Below are 14,675 nucleotides of genomic sequence, written 5' to 3' on the forward strand. Positions count from 1 at the left end.
GCTGAAGTGACCATTTAAATGGATACCAGGTCATAGAGCTTTTGTGTAAAATGATATAGAAATGGGCCAGAAGTTTATCAGAATGGTATTTTTAAACTCCTTCAATCCATCTCCTCATTTTTCTCTGTTAAGTAATGACTGAGGGAAAATAAGAAATCCCTCTATAAAATAACACTGGGGAAACAGAATAAAGATATTTAACTTGAAAACCATTTTTATTTAAATATTGTACAGGGCTGTTGAGTTTGTGACATGTTAAAGCCAGTGTGACATATTTCCCAACATGAGAGGAAATTAAGCTGAGCTCGAGTGACAGTTTTCAGTTAATCAGTGACTTTAAACGTATTGATAGATGTAAGATATGTGACTCATTTTGGAAACTGTTCACTTATACTGGACATTCATTACAAAGTGAATGAAGAGCTCAACACCATGGGAGAAGATGTGCTCACAGTGCCACACAACCTGTTCTTGCTCAATAAATACACTGACTGGCAAGAGAACCAGGAGCTGACTCATTTACACAGATGGTTTCAGGACGGCTTGGAACATTGTGCCTCGTTCCAACTGCCACAGTTAAACAATGATCAGTATGTTGTGAGGGTCTCAGAACCATGACATTTGGGGTATGATTGAAGGGAATGTGTGTTCAGCCTACAGGAAAAGCTTAAGGTGTTCCTGATGTTTTTTTTTTTTTGTGGCTATGGAAGATAAAACAAAAATATGGTTGTTAGGTAGTTTAAGACTATCTTTAAAAAGTAAATTATTTACTCTTTAGAGCTATAACAAGACAGACTGAAGAAATCACTGTGGGATGCATGCAGGTGTTTGTCACCAGAAGGATCCAAATAGAGGTTGGACAACCATTTGTTGGGGATGCTGTTATCAGGATGGGAGCCTTAGATACAGTTGCGCTGTGTGCCTTCTACAAATGCATAGATATGAGAATGACATTTTTATTTTAGTCTTGTTTAATTTTAAAGAAAATTTAGTGTTGTGTGCTGGTCCACTTAGAATATCAAATGAGACAGAGTAAAAGAAAACATGAAAGAGTCTTGGCATGGATTTAGGTACATGTGATTCTGGGGGTGATATGCATGAAAAGAGTTCCATTTACAGCATGACACATTTGTAAGGGTCCTTTCTTTCAAATCAATGAGTGCAAAATATCCTAAGAAGCCATCTGCATGTGTTCTCTAGACTAACCCAAAGATAACCTTTTCACTGTAAAATGGGACTAGAGCTGGTACCAAATATGACAGCACCAATTTAATTTCAAATATAATGTTGTTCTCAGTGATGAGCATCCGTGTGTATTGCAGTGGGTGAGATGATTAGATTTGGCTAAAATTATGGTCATAATAAGCTAAGTTGTCAATTCTACTCTTTGAATGACAGATGATTTTTAAGGGCCAAAATGTTTTAGGGAACACTCAAAGGTACACCATGAAACAACTACATTCTGGAAAATATAACAGAAGGAAAAGTAGCCGCAGAATCAGCAGTATCAATCAAGTACTGAAGGATGTCGGGAGGCTTGATTATGTCCAATGACCTGGGGAACAACCAGCCTTCCTCTCATGATATCTACGTTTATTTCAAGCATTTTGAGCATCGTGAAGGGGAAATTAAATGGTCTTTGGCTGGATCATGTACTTTTTGTGGTTAGATAATCCAAGTGGTTTAACATGAAATCTTTCGAACTGTACTGCTAACCATTTCTCTCAGTTGCCAGAGAAATTCATGTAAATGTAAATCATATATTTATACACACAAATTGGTGGTATATACAGTTTCCTAACCTACAACGAAACCACTGATTTGGCATTAATATAGCATGAGCTTGTGGTTTTGTTGGCTTTCCTGTCCTAGAAATAATTACTTCAATGGTCAGTAATAATGTCAGCCTACCTCGAATCTTCAACTAGTTTTCTTCCAGTATGTTTTACTAGACAATGTAAAAGTAAAACTGTTAACTTTTCTCTCAACTTCTAAGTTTCTTTCAGTAATGAGTAATTCTGTTACTTCTTTTCATCATGATATTCTTCGCTGCCCCAAATTTACCAGAAAAAAGGACTTGCTGAGGTGAATATGATCTCCACAGGTGACTTTTAGTGATAATAATATTAGAAACATGACTTCTAATAATATGAATCTTTTATTGGGTACACATACGTGCTCATTAATTCCTGCAACAATAGATTAGATATTATTACTCCTCTTTTGAAGACTTTTAAAAAAACAGAGGTAAAGACAGACTTTAAACAACTTGCCTAAGTTCCCTTGGCTTGTAAAGGACAGAGTTAGGATTTCAAACCCAGCTCTGTGTGGCTCTAAAATGCCTGCTTATAAAATCTCAGAACAATGCTGGATTCTTAAAAGAGAAAATGTGTGTACTATTGCACTTCAGTATATTGGAATATTTTACTTTTGCCAAGGGATGGCGTGCCTCTGTTTGCCTCAACTGGTTTTCTGGTGGCAGCTAAGAGCGAACAATACTTTTGTATTGATTAGAGAATTATAACTAGTTGTCATTTCTCATGAGGCTTATGAGAAATAAAAACCATTAAATTCATCAAAAAGGGTTTAGTATATCTAAATAATATCTTTTTCATGCAGAGAACATCCTGGAATTTGTTGTTCCTGTAGGGAGAGATAGGAAAGTAATATTTATGATCTGCTTTACACTAAGTGCTTTTGCATCTGAAGTTGCACATCTTTCCACACGGCTGGTACCATCAACTCCATGTTAGAGATGGGGACCCTGAGACTAGTATATGAAACTTGTTCAAAGTTACAGTAAGGGGTGGTCTGATGTGGACCATGTTCGTTGGACTCCTGGATCTGTTCTCTTTCTTTCTTGCCAAAGGGCTGCATTAGGGCAAACTAATTCCTGAAGACTGCATGAGTCTATCTTGGTTTACTGCTGGCCAAATTTCCACATTTCTCCTTCCTGCAGCTAGATGTCCCTAGCTTAAGATAATAACCTCAAAATTATATCAAATACCAGTGCTTTTAATCTGGATATACTTACCACAGGGAAATGTGAGTCCTGAAAATGGCATAACTAACAGGTTCTCCCTTCTGGATTTTAAAGTTACTGCTATTGGGACAATGCTATCAACATTCAAATGAATGCTTAATGGGTTATCTTATTATGTAGCTATAATTAACCTTTTTTAGTTCATTCAGTTTGTATGTTGCTGACCTTTTTTCCTATGAGTCTATGCCAAGTTCTTCTTCCTTTAAGACATTCTTATATTAATAGAGGTGTAAAGTGATTGAGGAGGAAAATAATAATACATGTTTAAGCAGATCTGAAAAGCAAGTTTTATTCTTTATGTAGAACTTATATGTCCAGGTGGACGATTCCGCTGTCAGTGCTCACAGCACTCAGTATTTTTATCAGAGAGCCAACTGGTACTGATAAATTTGGCTATGCTAATCAGTATCAAAATCAAGGAGAGTTTAAATGATCAATCTGATTGTTTCATTTGGACGTCCATATATAGACCTGCGCTCTATGCAGAGATGAAAACATGCAGCTATGTCCATCTGAATTGTATGCATACCAGACTCTCAAGACTGACATAATGTCAAGAGTTTGTTAAACCAATATACAAAATAAACAAGTTATAACTTTGATTTGATACCCACCAAGACCTCACAGTGTACCTGGTCATGCACACACTGTACTCATGTCACGACCCTCTATTATAAGCTGTTTTGCTAAACTTGTCTTCTGAAATGAATGTCTGGGGAGTTGTAGATGTTTATGAAGAGAACTACATGAGCATTCTTCTGGGTGCATATACATTAAAAATAACAGGTAACAGAAAATTGTTCAAAACTAAAGCTTTCAGTGTAGACTTTAAATGTATTTTTATTTGTTGGTTGTAACTGTCAACCTACCTTACTGCCCAAGCAAATGGCATGCGGTATTTCCCCAATTTGCTGCAGAACTGCCTGTTGGATTTCAGTATCTTTTGTGCGTACTAAAAAATTGAAAATAAAAACATTGGTTAGAATGGCACTTTACAAACTGTACATGTAAAATAATGCTAATACTTTTAATATTATCTTGTATTAAAAGTCACTGAAATTCACAGAATTTATTCTGAATTTTATTCAGATTCTACTTTATAAAGAACCAAATGATATCCTCTGTGTTCAATCTATCATAAAAAATTTTTCTTTCTTTTTAGTTTGGAAATTTCAAATGTACAAAATAGAAAATATCCTTGTCTTGGAATATCAAAACAGTCTATACTGTATCTCCTTTTCATCATTATGGTAGAGTTCAGCTAACTTGAGCTGTAAAGGGTCACATGGTAAATATACTTATCTTTGCAGATCGTATGGTTTCTGTCACAACTTTTCAACTCTGTTGCTGTATCAGGAAAGCAGCCATAGGCAATCCAGAAATGAATGAGTGTTACTGTTTAAATAAAACTTTATTTACAAAATCAGCTGGTAGGGTGGGTTTGGCTTGCACACCATAGTTTGCCAAACCCTGAATTAAGGGACTCTGATAAATATGTTAAACTCTGCCCTAAATCATGGCACATGCTCAAATTCAATTCTTATGAATTATTTCCTCAATATATTTTTTTGCATGAAAATATAAACTTTTTATATTTATCTTCTATTTAAGAGTCACATTTGATTATTAAAAGAATTATTAAAGAAAACAGAAAAGGAGAAAGTAGAACATTATCTATAGTCGCACCATTTAAAGCAAGTCCAGTCTTCCCTTTCCTCTCTCTTTCTTCACTCAGGTGCTGTTATAATTTGATGTACAATTTGTCTATCTTACTTTTTCACCTACTTCATCATCAGCATTGCTGATGTCTTAGTAAACTGTATTCACTTGTCTTTATGCAGATTGTTCCTAATTTTTCATTATTATTAATACTTTCTTCCTTGGTGTAAAAAGCTTTATCTATATTTAAATTTATTTCTACCAATATATTCTCAGAAGTCAAAAATTGCTGGGTCAAAAAAAAACATAAACCAAAGATGCATATTTTAAAAATTTCTTGGTAGATATTCATTTCACTAATAAGTAAATATTTCAAGACATACATTTATTGAACTTGATAATTTAGCAAGGCAGTGTGACTTTATTTGTTGAAAGCAACTGAAATTATTTATAAGTAAAGTTATGCATTACCTTGTTAGAGTCTGGATTCTTAATATAAGGTTCGGCACCACTTGCAATGTTTCCCATCAGGACTTTCTCGATTTTGGCCACCAGAACAATTTCAGAATGTGGATTGCTTACAGAAAATACAGCCTATGTACAAAGAAAGCAGCGAATAAGCATCTAAACAAACACATTGAAGACACTTAGAAAATGCCACTTTTTCCAAAAAAAGACAGCTGTAAAGGAATTTTTATTTGAAGAATTGCCCGTCTTACACGGTCTACTGAAAAGATCAAGGAAACAAGCATTTTCCGTTCTATCATGAGTAAACAAAAGTGCAACCTGCTTTGGAAATTTTAGCCATTCCTCTGGAAATCCCTTGACGTGAGGTTCTTCTGATTGTCTTGGAGTGACAGTGTCGACGTTGCCATTTTCCAAAGCCATGGGTGCTCCCGAGAGCATCTGTCTGACGGCAGTGTGGTTCAGATCCACATGAAAATCGGCAGATATCTTCCTACTGTCTCTGAGGTCATAAAGTGCTACACTCACAAAAAAAGGCTCAATCTGCATGAAAAACAAAGAACAGATGTTTGTCACATAAAATCATTACCCACGCAACAACCTCTTTAGCACATCATTTAACAAAGCATCAGGTGAAACACATCCAGAAAGCAAGCTCTCCATGAATCAGTGAGAAGAACCCAGAGTCCTTTCCTCCAGCAGGGGCCTCAGATCCCAGGGCTGGTGTCACTGGTTTCCTCCCTCTAGTTTCCTCACCAAGTATTCTTTTGTATATGGTGCACTATGCACACGCTTTGGCCTTACAATTACTTCTAGTTATTTCTCCTACACTCTCAGAAAATGCCTGCCACCTCAGTCTCCCCAGGCTTCTGGAAATCTGTAAGAGCACCCTAGAAGGTTCTAGAGAGCACTAAGAAATACTTCACTAGTCCAATCACTATTCAGTTTTTTATCAGAGCTCAATAAAATAATAATGATAGCTTACATTGATTAAGCATTTACTATGTGCTTGACACTGTTCCAGGCACTTCCAATGTAGTAAATACATTAAACACAATGTGATAAGTAGTTAGATGAGTATCAGTTTGTGAGGGAGCCTGTTGACAGAGAGGGCAGGATGTTTCCTAAGAAGAGCTGATATCCTAGTTGAGTTTTTTTTAACAGATATAACTATGTCTTTTCCTTATTTTGAAACAATTTTGAACTGACAGAAAAGTCGTGTGGTGCAAAAATATCACTGTCACACATATCTCCTTTGCCCAGATTCTGCAACTGTTAACCTGTTTCTCTCTCCCTCTCTCTCTCTCACACACACACAGCCAGACATACACACATTATAACTAGTCTGAATCTTTTCAGAGCAAGTTTCCAATAGTATTTCACTCCTAACTATTCCAGTGGGTATTCCCTCCAAATGAGGACACTCTCCTGCCCAATCAGCATGCAGCCATCCAAAGCAGGAAAGCAATATTGATCCCCAACCACTGCCCAATCCACATGCTGCTTTTAGTGCTGCCAATTGACTCCAACGTGTCTCTTTTTCCTTTCTGGTCTGGAATTCCATTCCGTTGCATTTTGCTGCCATGTCTCTCCAGTCAACTTCATTTGGAATGGTTCCTTACTCCTTCTCTCTTCCTTCATGTTCCTGACAGTTTTTAAAGAGTACAGGACATACATTCTAAGGATGACCTTCAGTCCAGGTCTGTTCTACGTTACCTCAGGACCAAATTCAGGTCACGCCTTTTTTTGTTTGTTTGTTTTGGCAGTGATGCCCCAGATTAGTACTTGATTTTCATAATTCATGATATCAAGAGTGCCCAGTGTTAACTCTCTCAGCACCTAGGATGTTAACCTTGATCTTCTGGTCATGTTGGTATCTGCCAGTTTTCTCTATTATAAGGTCACTATTTTCCCTTTGATTAGTAATTGATTAGTATCTGTGGGAATAGACTCCAAGATTACCCTCCATGTCTTGCTTCTCTTCAAACCTGATCCACCTGTCTTAACCTCCATTGATAACTCCCACTGGAATCAACTACCACTATGAAGGCTAACAGTGGTGATTTCCTAGTTCCATCATTTTTTCTACATTATTTAGTTAGTGTACTACTGTAAGGATGAGCTTTCCCTTCTTCATTTTATTCATTCATTCATTCATTTATTCATTCATTCATTCACTCATACAAGTATAGACTCATGGATTACTATTTTATTAACAGCTTTTAGGCTCTTACAGTCATTATTCATACTTATGCTCAAATTGTCCAAGATTTGTCTAGAAGCATCCCTTCAGGGTAGCTCCTGAGCCTTGGCAGGTCCCCATAATTTTTTGAGTACTTCTTTACCCAACACGATGTTTCAGGATCATCTCATACTCCATGCTCCAGATATTTCTCCAAGGTGCCCTGGTTCCTCAGAGACCACCTCTGTGCCTCTACCTGGCTTTCTCTCCCCCATCATCTGGAGCTCTCGGGTGCTCACCCAAATCTAAGCTTCTCTGCAGCTTCCCCTTAACCTCTTGCTCCCATGCCAGAAAGAGCGAAAGACATGAAATAAAAGGAAAATGGGAAAGTAATGGAAGATGAAAAAAAAGTAGAAATTTCTTGGTTGAGGTTTTAAAAAATAGGAATTAGGTAAGGAATTGGTTAGAAGGAACTTTAGATAGAGTGAGTGACATGTGCAAAGACATAAAGACATGAAAGAACACAGGAAAAGAACGTAAGAGTGAGATCAGAGTGGAGGCAAAAAATTAGTCAGGAGGTGTTTGTGTGAGTGGCATTTGAAAAATTTTAAGGAAGTACAACCAAAGGGTTGTGCATGAGAGTGTATCAGTTGACAGGAGAAAGAAGTGCACAGGGGCATAGGTAAAGAAAATTCCCAGGTTTGGGGATATAGGAAATAAGTGGATGATAATGTCATTCACTGATATAGGAGATACAGATACAAAAATGAATTTTGAATGGGATGTAGAAAGTCATCTGTGGGACATCCCAGTGGCAGTTGGGTACATGAGTTTTTGAGCCCAGTCAAGGCAACTGGGCTGGAAATTTGGACCTGGGAGTTTTTTTTTTTTTTTTTTTTTTTTATGTGGGTTCCTGTTTAAACCATGAGATAAAGAGAACAGAATCAGAAGAGAATCCTGGGAAATATCAACATACAAATGAGAGGAGGGAAAGCAGCTTATAAAAGAGATTGGGAAATGGAGAGAAATTTTAAAAACCAAACTGATAAAGATTTTAGAATGTTGCCAAAGCATCACAAAAATGAAGAAAGATTTAAAAAAGAAGGAATGGTCAGCTAGTAAAATGTCAAATGCAACAGATTTGACAAATACTGAAATAAATAAATATATGTATAAGTAATAATATACATGTTATACATACGTGCACATATATGTACATGTATAATTATATACATTATATTATTACATGCATATAAGTAAATACATGCATGTAATTACATATCTATGCAATTAACTACAGAGTTCTAAAGATGGAATATGCCTACAAAGAATAACATTTTTACTTTTGTTTATGCTATTTAATTTTGAATTGATGCCCATCACCTGCCGGTATTCTGTGGACAGCAGGTTGCATAAAAAGACCACATATGACTCAGTTCATTACTGAGATACTCACTCATGCTGTGGGTCTTCTTAAATGCTTAACAGATATCTCCTGTCCTTTGAAATGTAGTAACATGACTAGTTCATAACAGGGGTACTAGTTCAATTCCTTAATTATAGCAATACTTCCTAGCTCCCTTACTGTTAGAAATAGAATTCCACATATAAAATAAATTTCAGTAAATATGAGCCTACTTCAAAAAGTTCACAGAAAAACAGAATTAAAAGATAATATGAATCTTTTCATGAACTTTTTGAAGATCCCTCATAATTAAAAAAATAAAATTACAAAGTAACAGTTTTATAATTTACAAATTTAACTTAGAAATTTAATTTTAGAAAAACTCTTGTTTTGTGGTAATGGTAGTCTGCCAAGAGTTGAAAATGCAAAAATTATAGGAAAATAACTCAGGTAGGAGCTCAAAACACATTGAAGGTCAAAGGAAAAAAATCCTTATTATTTTTCCTGAATTGTTACACTTTGATTTTCATTTATGTTCAGTGAATGGAAATAAATTACCTACTTTGATAACCCATCAGAAATTGAAGCTTAGGTGGTGATTCATTTATTGCTTGCAATCTACCTTTTCAATGTAAATGTCAAATCTTACTTTTCAAATCAGTGGCTTTTCAATAAGGATTTGTTTAACAAAGTACTTTCAAAGCCTAACAAATTAAGTCATAGGTTTATTACATTTAGAATTCTGTAGTCTTCTTAAAAACAAATCAAGAATATGAAGTTTTAAATGTAGCTCTGCTATGCAACAGCTTTATTAAATTCAGATTTTTGGAATCAATTCCTATTTTCAAAGAAATATTTTATACTTTAAAACCATCAACTTGAATTTGGTTTTCAATTTACTGACTAAAAAATTATATGCTGTCAAATACTGTTTCCTCATCATGAAAAAGTTCTTTCAGGGAGTTCTTAGAAGCCCATTCATTAAATGAAGTAGTTGGCTCTTCAGCAACTTGGAGAAATATTTCAATTAACTTAAAACATGCTCACTGAATTAAGAATGATGAGTTTAAAAACAGTTCACATTAATAAAAATTGTCATTGAATAAATATACAAAGGTTTTTAAAAAACAATGCCATTAAATGACAAACTGCTATTAAGGTGAGGCTGTTTTATCATTATTTTTTGTATTATTTTGTATTATTGCTTACAAGCACAACAAAATTATTTTTTAAAAAGTAATTTCCTAGTTTTTTTAACATTTGCCTCAATTGTAAAATAAAGTAAAAACAGCACAGACACACAAAACACTCAAAGTCACCTTAACTATTGGCCCTAAAGATATGCAAGGGTACGCTGAAGCTGCTCTCTGAACTTGGGTCTGCTCCCTTGCCTGGCGAGATTGGCCCAAATACAAACATTTAGCTACCGAATACGGGTTTTAGCACAAAGAAAGGAATCCATGTGGAAGGAGTCATATGACCCCGGTGTCGGAAAGAAAAGCCCATTATCTTTGATTTTCAGTTTCTAAATTGGATTTTTAAATCACGCTTAAAGATGTGCTGGGTCAAAAAAAAGCATTTATTTTTATATTTATTTTTATGAGTTGGGTTAAATTTTCCTGATATTTCCAAGCATTTTAAACCAAGCATCTAGGTTTTCTTTTTTGTTTTGTTTTTAAATCCCGCATGGTCTGATTACTCCTCCTAACACTTTCCTCTCCATGGAACTTGATCTTGCTGGCCACTGACGTCCTCCATTTGGCCATATCTTCTGACTCCTTTTTGACTTCATGCTCCTCAGCTTCTCAGCACCGTTCCCCAGAGCTGACCCGTTCTCTCTTTGCTTCATGACCCTCTCTTCTTGGGTTTATCTTCACTCCAATAGCTGTTCCTTCTTAAGTCATTTCTCTATTCATATTTTAAATATTTGGTTCCAGGCACCTTCTCTATGTACACAGAAATTCCTAGATGATTCCCCCGAGGTCATTGCCTGGACTTCCAAATTAATATCTCATTCATGGCCACTCCTTTGAGTTCCAAACTTGGATTTGAATCTGCCCCATGGACATCTCTATTTGGGTATCTAATAGGCCTATCTAGTTTAACATGTCTAAAATGGTATGTTTGTCCTATATCCTCCAAATCTCTTCTTCCTCCAGTCTTGCCATCCTAGTAAACGGCACCTCCATGCATAGAAATGTCCGAAGCAAAACCAGGGACTCATCCGTGAGATTTCCCTTTCCATTACCCTGAATATCCAATACATCAGGAAAATCTTTTGGTTCAATTTACAAAATATCAGTGTAATCCATCCATTTCTCCTTCTTCCTTGCCAGCCCTAGAGCAAGTAGCCTCCTAACTGGTGTCCCTGGACAAGTCTTGTCTCCTCTGATCCATTCTTTTGATGGGATCTTTTAAAAACACAAATCAGACCACACCATTTTAAAGTGCTTTAAACCCTTGAATAGCTCCAGATGCCCTTAGGATAAATCCCAACTCTTCACTATGGCTGATAAGGCCCTACCTAATTTTTTTTTTTATTTTTACTTTTATTTATTTATTTATTGTTCTTCCAGATTTTATTTTACTTTGTCAATATACAATGTGGTTGATTATTGTGGCCCATTACCGAAACCTCCCTCCCCGCTCCCTCCCAACAATGTCCTTTCTGTTTGCTTGTTATATCAACTTCAAGGAATTATAATTGTTGTGTCTTCTTCCCCCCCCACCCCGGTTTTATTTATTTATTTTTAGCTCCCACAAATAACTGAGAACATGTGATATTTCTCTTTCAGTGCCTGACTCGTTTCACTTATTACAATTCTCCTAGGTCCATCCATGTCATTGCAAATGGCAGTATTTCATTCTTTTTTATAGCAGAGTAATATTCCATTGTGTAGATATACCACATTTTCCATATCCACTCATCTGATGATGTACATTTGGGCTGGTTCCAACTCTTAGCTATTGTAAAGAGTGCTGTGATGAACATTGGGGAACAGGTATACCTTCGACTTGATGATTTCCATTCCTCTGGGTATTTCCCAGCAGTGGGATAGCTGGGTCATATGGTAGATCTATCTGCAATTGTTTGAGGAACCTCCATAACATTTTCCATAGAGGCTGCACCATTTTGCAGTCCCATCAACAATGTATGAGAGTTCCTCTTTCTCCGCAACCTCACCAGCATTTATCATTCACAGTCTTTTGGATATTAGTGTTCTTAACTGGGGTGAGATGGTATCTCAGTGTGGTTTTGATTTGCACTTCCCGAATGCTGAGTGATGTTGAGCATTTTTTCATATGTCTGTTGGCCATTCATATATCTTCCTTTGAAAAATGCTTATTTAGCTCTTTTGCCCATTTTTTAATTGGGTTGCTTGTTTTTTTCTTGTAAAGTTGTTTGAGTTCCTTGTATATTCTGGATATTAATCCTTTGTCAGATGTATATTTTGCAAATGTTTTCTCCCACTCTGTTGGTTGTCTTTTAACTCTGTTAATTGTTACGTTTGCTGTGCAGAAGCTTTTTAGTTTGATATAATCCCATTTGTTTACTTTTCCTGTGGTTGCCTATGTTTTGGGGTCGTGTTCATGAAGTCTGTGTCCAGTCCTACTTCCTGAAGTGTTTCTCTTATGTTTTCTTTAATAAGTTTTATTGTTTCAGGGTGTATATTTAATTCTTTATTCCATTTTGAGTTGATTTTAGTATATGGTGAGAGGTATGGGTCTAGTTTTATTCTCCTGCATATTGATATCCAGTTATCCCAGCACCACTTGCTGAAGAGGCAGTCTCTTCTCCAGTGACAAAGGTTTGGTGCCTTTGTCAAAGATCAGATGGCAGTAAGTGTGTGGGTTGATTTCTGGATTCTCTATTCTATTCCATTGGTCAGTGTGTCTATTTTTATGCCAGTTACCATGCTGTTTTGGTTATTATAGCTTTGTAGTATAGTTTAAAGTTAGGTAGTGTTATGCCTCCATCTTTATTTTTTTTGTTCAGAATTGCTTTGTCTATGTGTGGTCATTTGTTATTCCATATAAATGTCTGGATAGTTTTTCCATTTCTGAGAAAAATGTCATTGGAATTTTGATGGGGATTGCATTGAATTTGTATATCACTTTGGGTAGTATGGACATTTTCACAATGTCGATTCTTCCAATCCAAGAGCGTGGGATATCTTTCCATCTTTTTGTATCTCTCTAATTTCTCTCAGCAGTGGTTTGTAGTTCTCATTATAGAGATTTTTCACATCCTTGGTTAACTCAATTCCTAAGTACTTTATTTTTTTCGTGGCTATTGTAAATGGGCAAGCTTTCTTGATTTCTCTTTCTGCACTTTCATTATTGGAGAAAAGAAATGCTACTGATTTTTGTGTGTTGATTTTTTATCCTGCCACTTTGCTGAAAACATTTATCAACTCCAAGAGTTTTTTTGTAGAGGCCTTAAGCTGTTCGATATATAGGATCATGTCGTCTGCAAACAGGGACAGTTTGACTTCATCTTTTCCAATCTGGATGCCCTTTATTTCCTTCTCTTCTCTGATTGTTCTGGCTAGCACTTCTAACACTGTGTTGAATAGGAGTGGTGAGAGTGGGCATCCTTGTCTAGTTCCTGTTCTTAAAGAAAAAGCTTTTAGTTTTTCCCCATCAGGATCATATTGGCAGTGGGTTTATCATATATGGCTTTAATTATGTTGAGATACTTTCCGTCTATACCTAACTTATGGAGGGTCTTTGTCATGAATGAATGTTGAATTTTATCAAATGCCTTTTCAGCATCTATAGAGATGATCATATGGTCCTTGTGTTTGAGTTTATTGATATGGTGTATCACATTTGTTGATTTGCATATGTTGAACCAACCCTGCATCCCTGGGATGAATACCACTTGATCGTGGTGTATAATTTTATGTATGTGTTTTTGTATTCTGTTAGCTAGTATTTTATTGAGGATTTTTGCATATATATTCATCAATGATATTGGCCTGTAGTTTTCTGTTTTAGTTGTATCTTTACCTGGTTTTGTTAACAGGGTGGTATTTGCTTCATAGGATGAGTCTGGGAGATTTGCCTCTGTTTCAATCTTTTGGAATAGTTTGTAAAGAATTGGTGTCAATTCCTCTTTGAATGTTTGGTAAAATTCTGCTGTGAATCCATCTGGTCCTGGGCTTTTCTTTTTTGGGAGCTTTCTGATAACAGCTTCAATCTCCTTTATTGTTATTGGTCAGTTCAGATTTTCTACATCTTCTTGGCTCAGTTTTGGTAGCTGTGTGTGTCCAGAAATTTATCCATTTCCTCCAGATTTTCAAATTTGTTGGCATATGATTCCTTGCATTTCAGATGTGTCAGTTTTAATATCACCTTTTTCATTTCTAATTTTTGTTATTTGGATCATCTCTCCCTTTTTTTAGTTAGCCGTGCTAATGGTTTGTCAATTTTATTTATCTTTTCAAAAAACCAACTTTTTGATTTGTTGATCTTTTGTATTGTTTTTCGGGTTTCAATTTCATTAAGTTCTGCTCTGATCTTAATGACTTCTTTCCATCTGCTAACTTTTGGTTTGGATTGTTCTTGTTTTTCTAGTTCTTTAAGGTGAAGTATTAGGTTGTTCACTTCCCATCTTTCTATTCTTCTGAAGTAAGCATTTAATGCGATAAATTTCCCCCTTAATACTGCTTTTGCAGTATCCCACAAGTTTTGGTATGATGTATCATTATTTTCAATAGTTTCAATAATTTTTTTGATTTCCTATTTGATTTCTTCTTGGACCCATATGTCATTAAGTAGAATGTTGTTTAATATCCATGTGTTTGTATAGTTTCCATAATTTTGTTTGTTATTGATTTCTAATTTTAATCCATTGTGGTCTGAAAAAGTACATGGGATAATTCCAATTTTTTTGAATTTGTTGAGACTTGATTTGT

The 14,675-nt window shown here is 35.7% G+C and overlaps 1 protein-coding gene across 3 annotated transcripts in view; it reads right to left on the minus strand.

Annotated features, from left to right (window-relative positions):
* The window catches only part of DOCK10 (dedicator of cytokinesis 10), a 263,202-nt gene that overhangs the window by 79,559 nt on the left and 168,968 nt on the right, over positions 1-14,675 (minus strand). For all 3 annotated transcript variants that reach the window (XM_063115061.1, XM_063115054.1, XM_063115070.1), the window contains exons 12-14: positions 5,489-5,710; positions 5,174-5,296; positions 3,913-3,995 (exon numbers count right to left, since the gene is read on the minus strand). In XM_063115061.1, coding sequence (XP_062971131.1) covers positions 3,913-3,995; positions 5,174-5,296; positions 5,489-5,710 — 428 coding nt within the window. The remainder of the gene's footprint in view (positions 1-3,912; positions 3,996-5,173; positions 5,297-5,488; positions 5,711-14,675) is intronic.

The sequence above is a fragment of the Cynocephalus volans genome, chromosome 1 (genome assembly GCF_027409185.1).
Source record: "Cynocephalus volans isolate mCynVol1 chromosome 1, mCynVol1.pri, whole genome shotgun sequence".
NCBI lineage: Eukaryota > Metazoa > Chordata > Mammalia > Dermoptera > Cynocephalidae > Cynocephalus > Cynocephalus volans.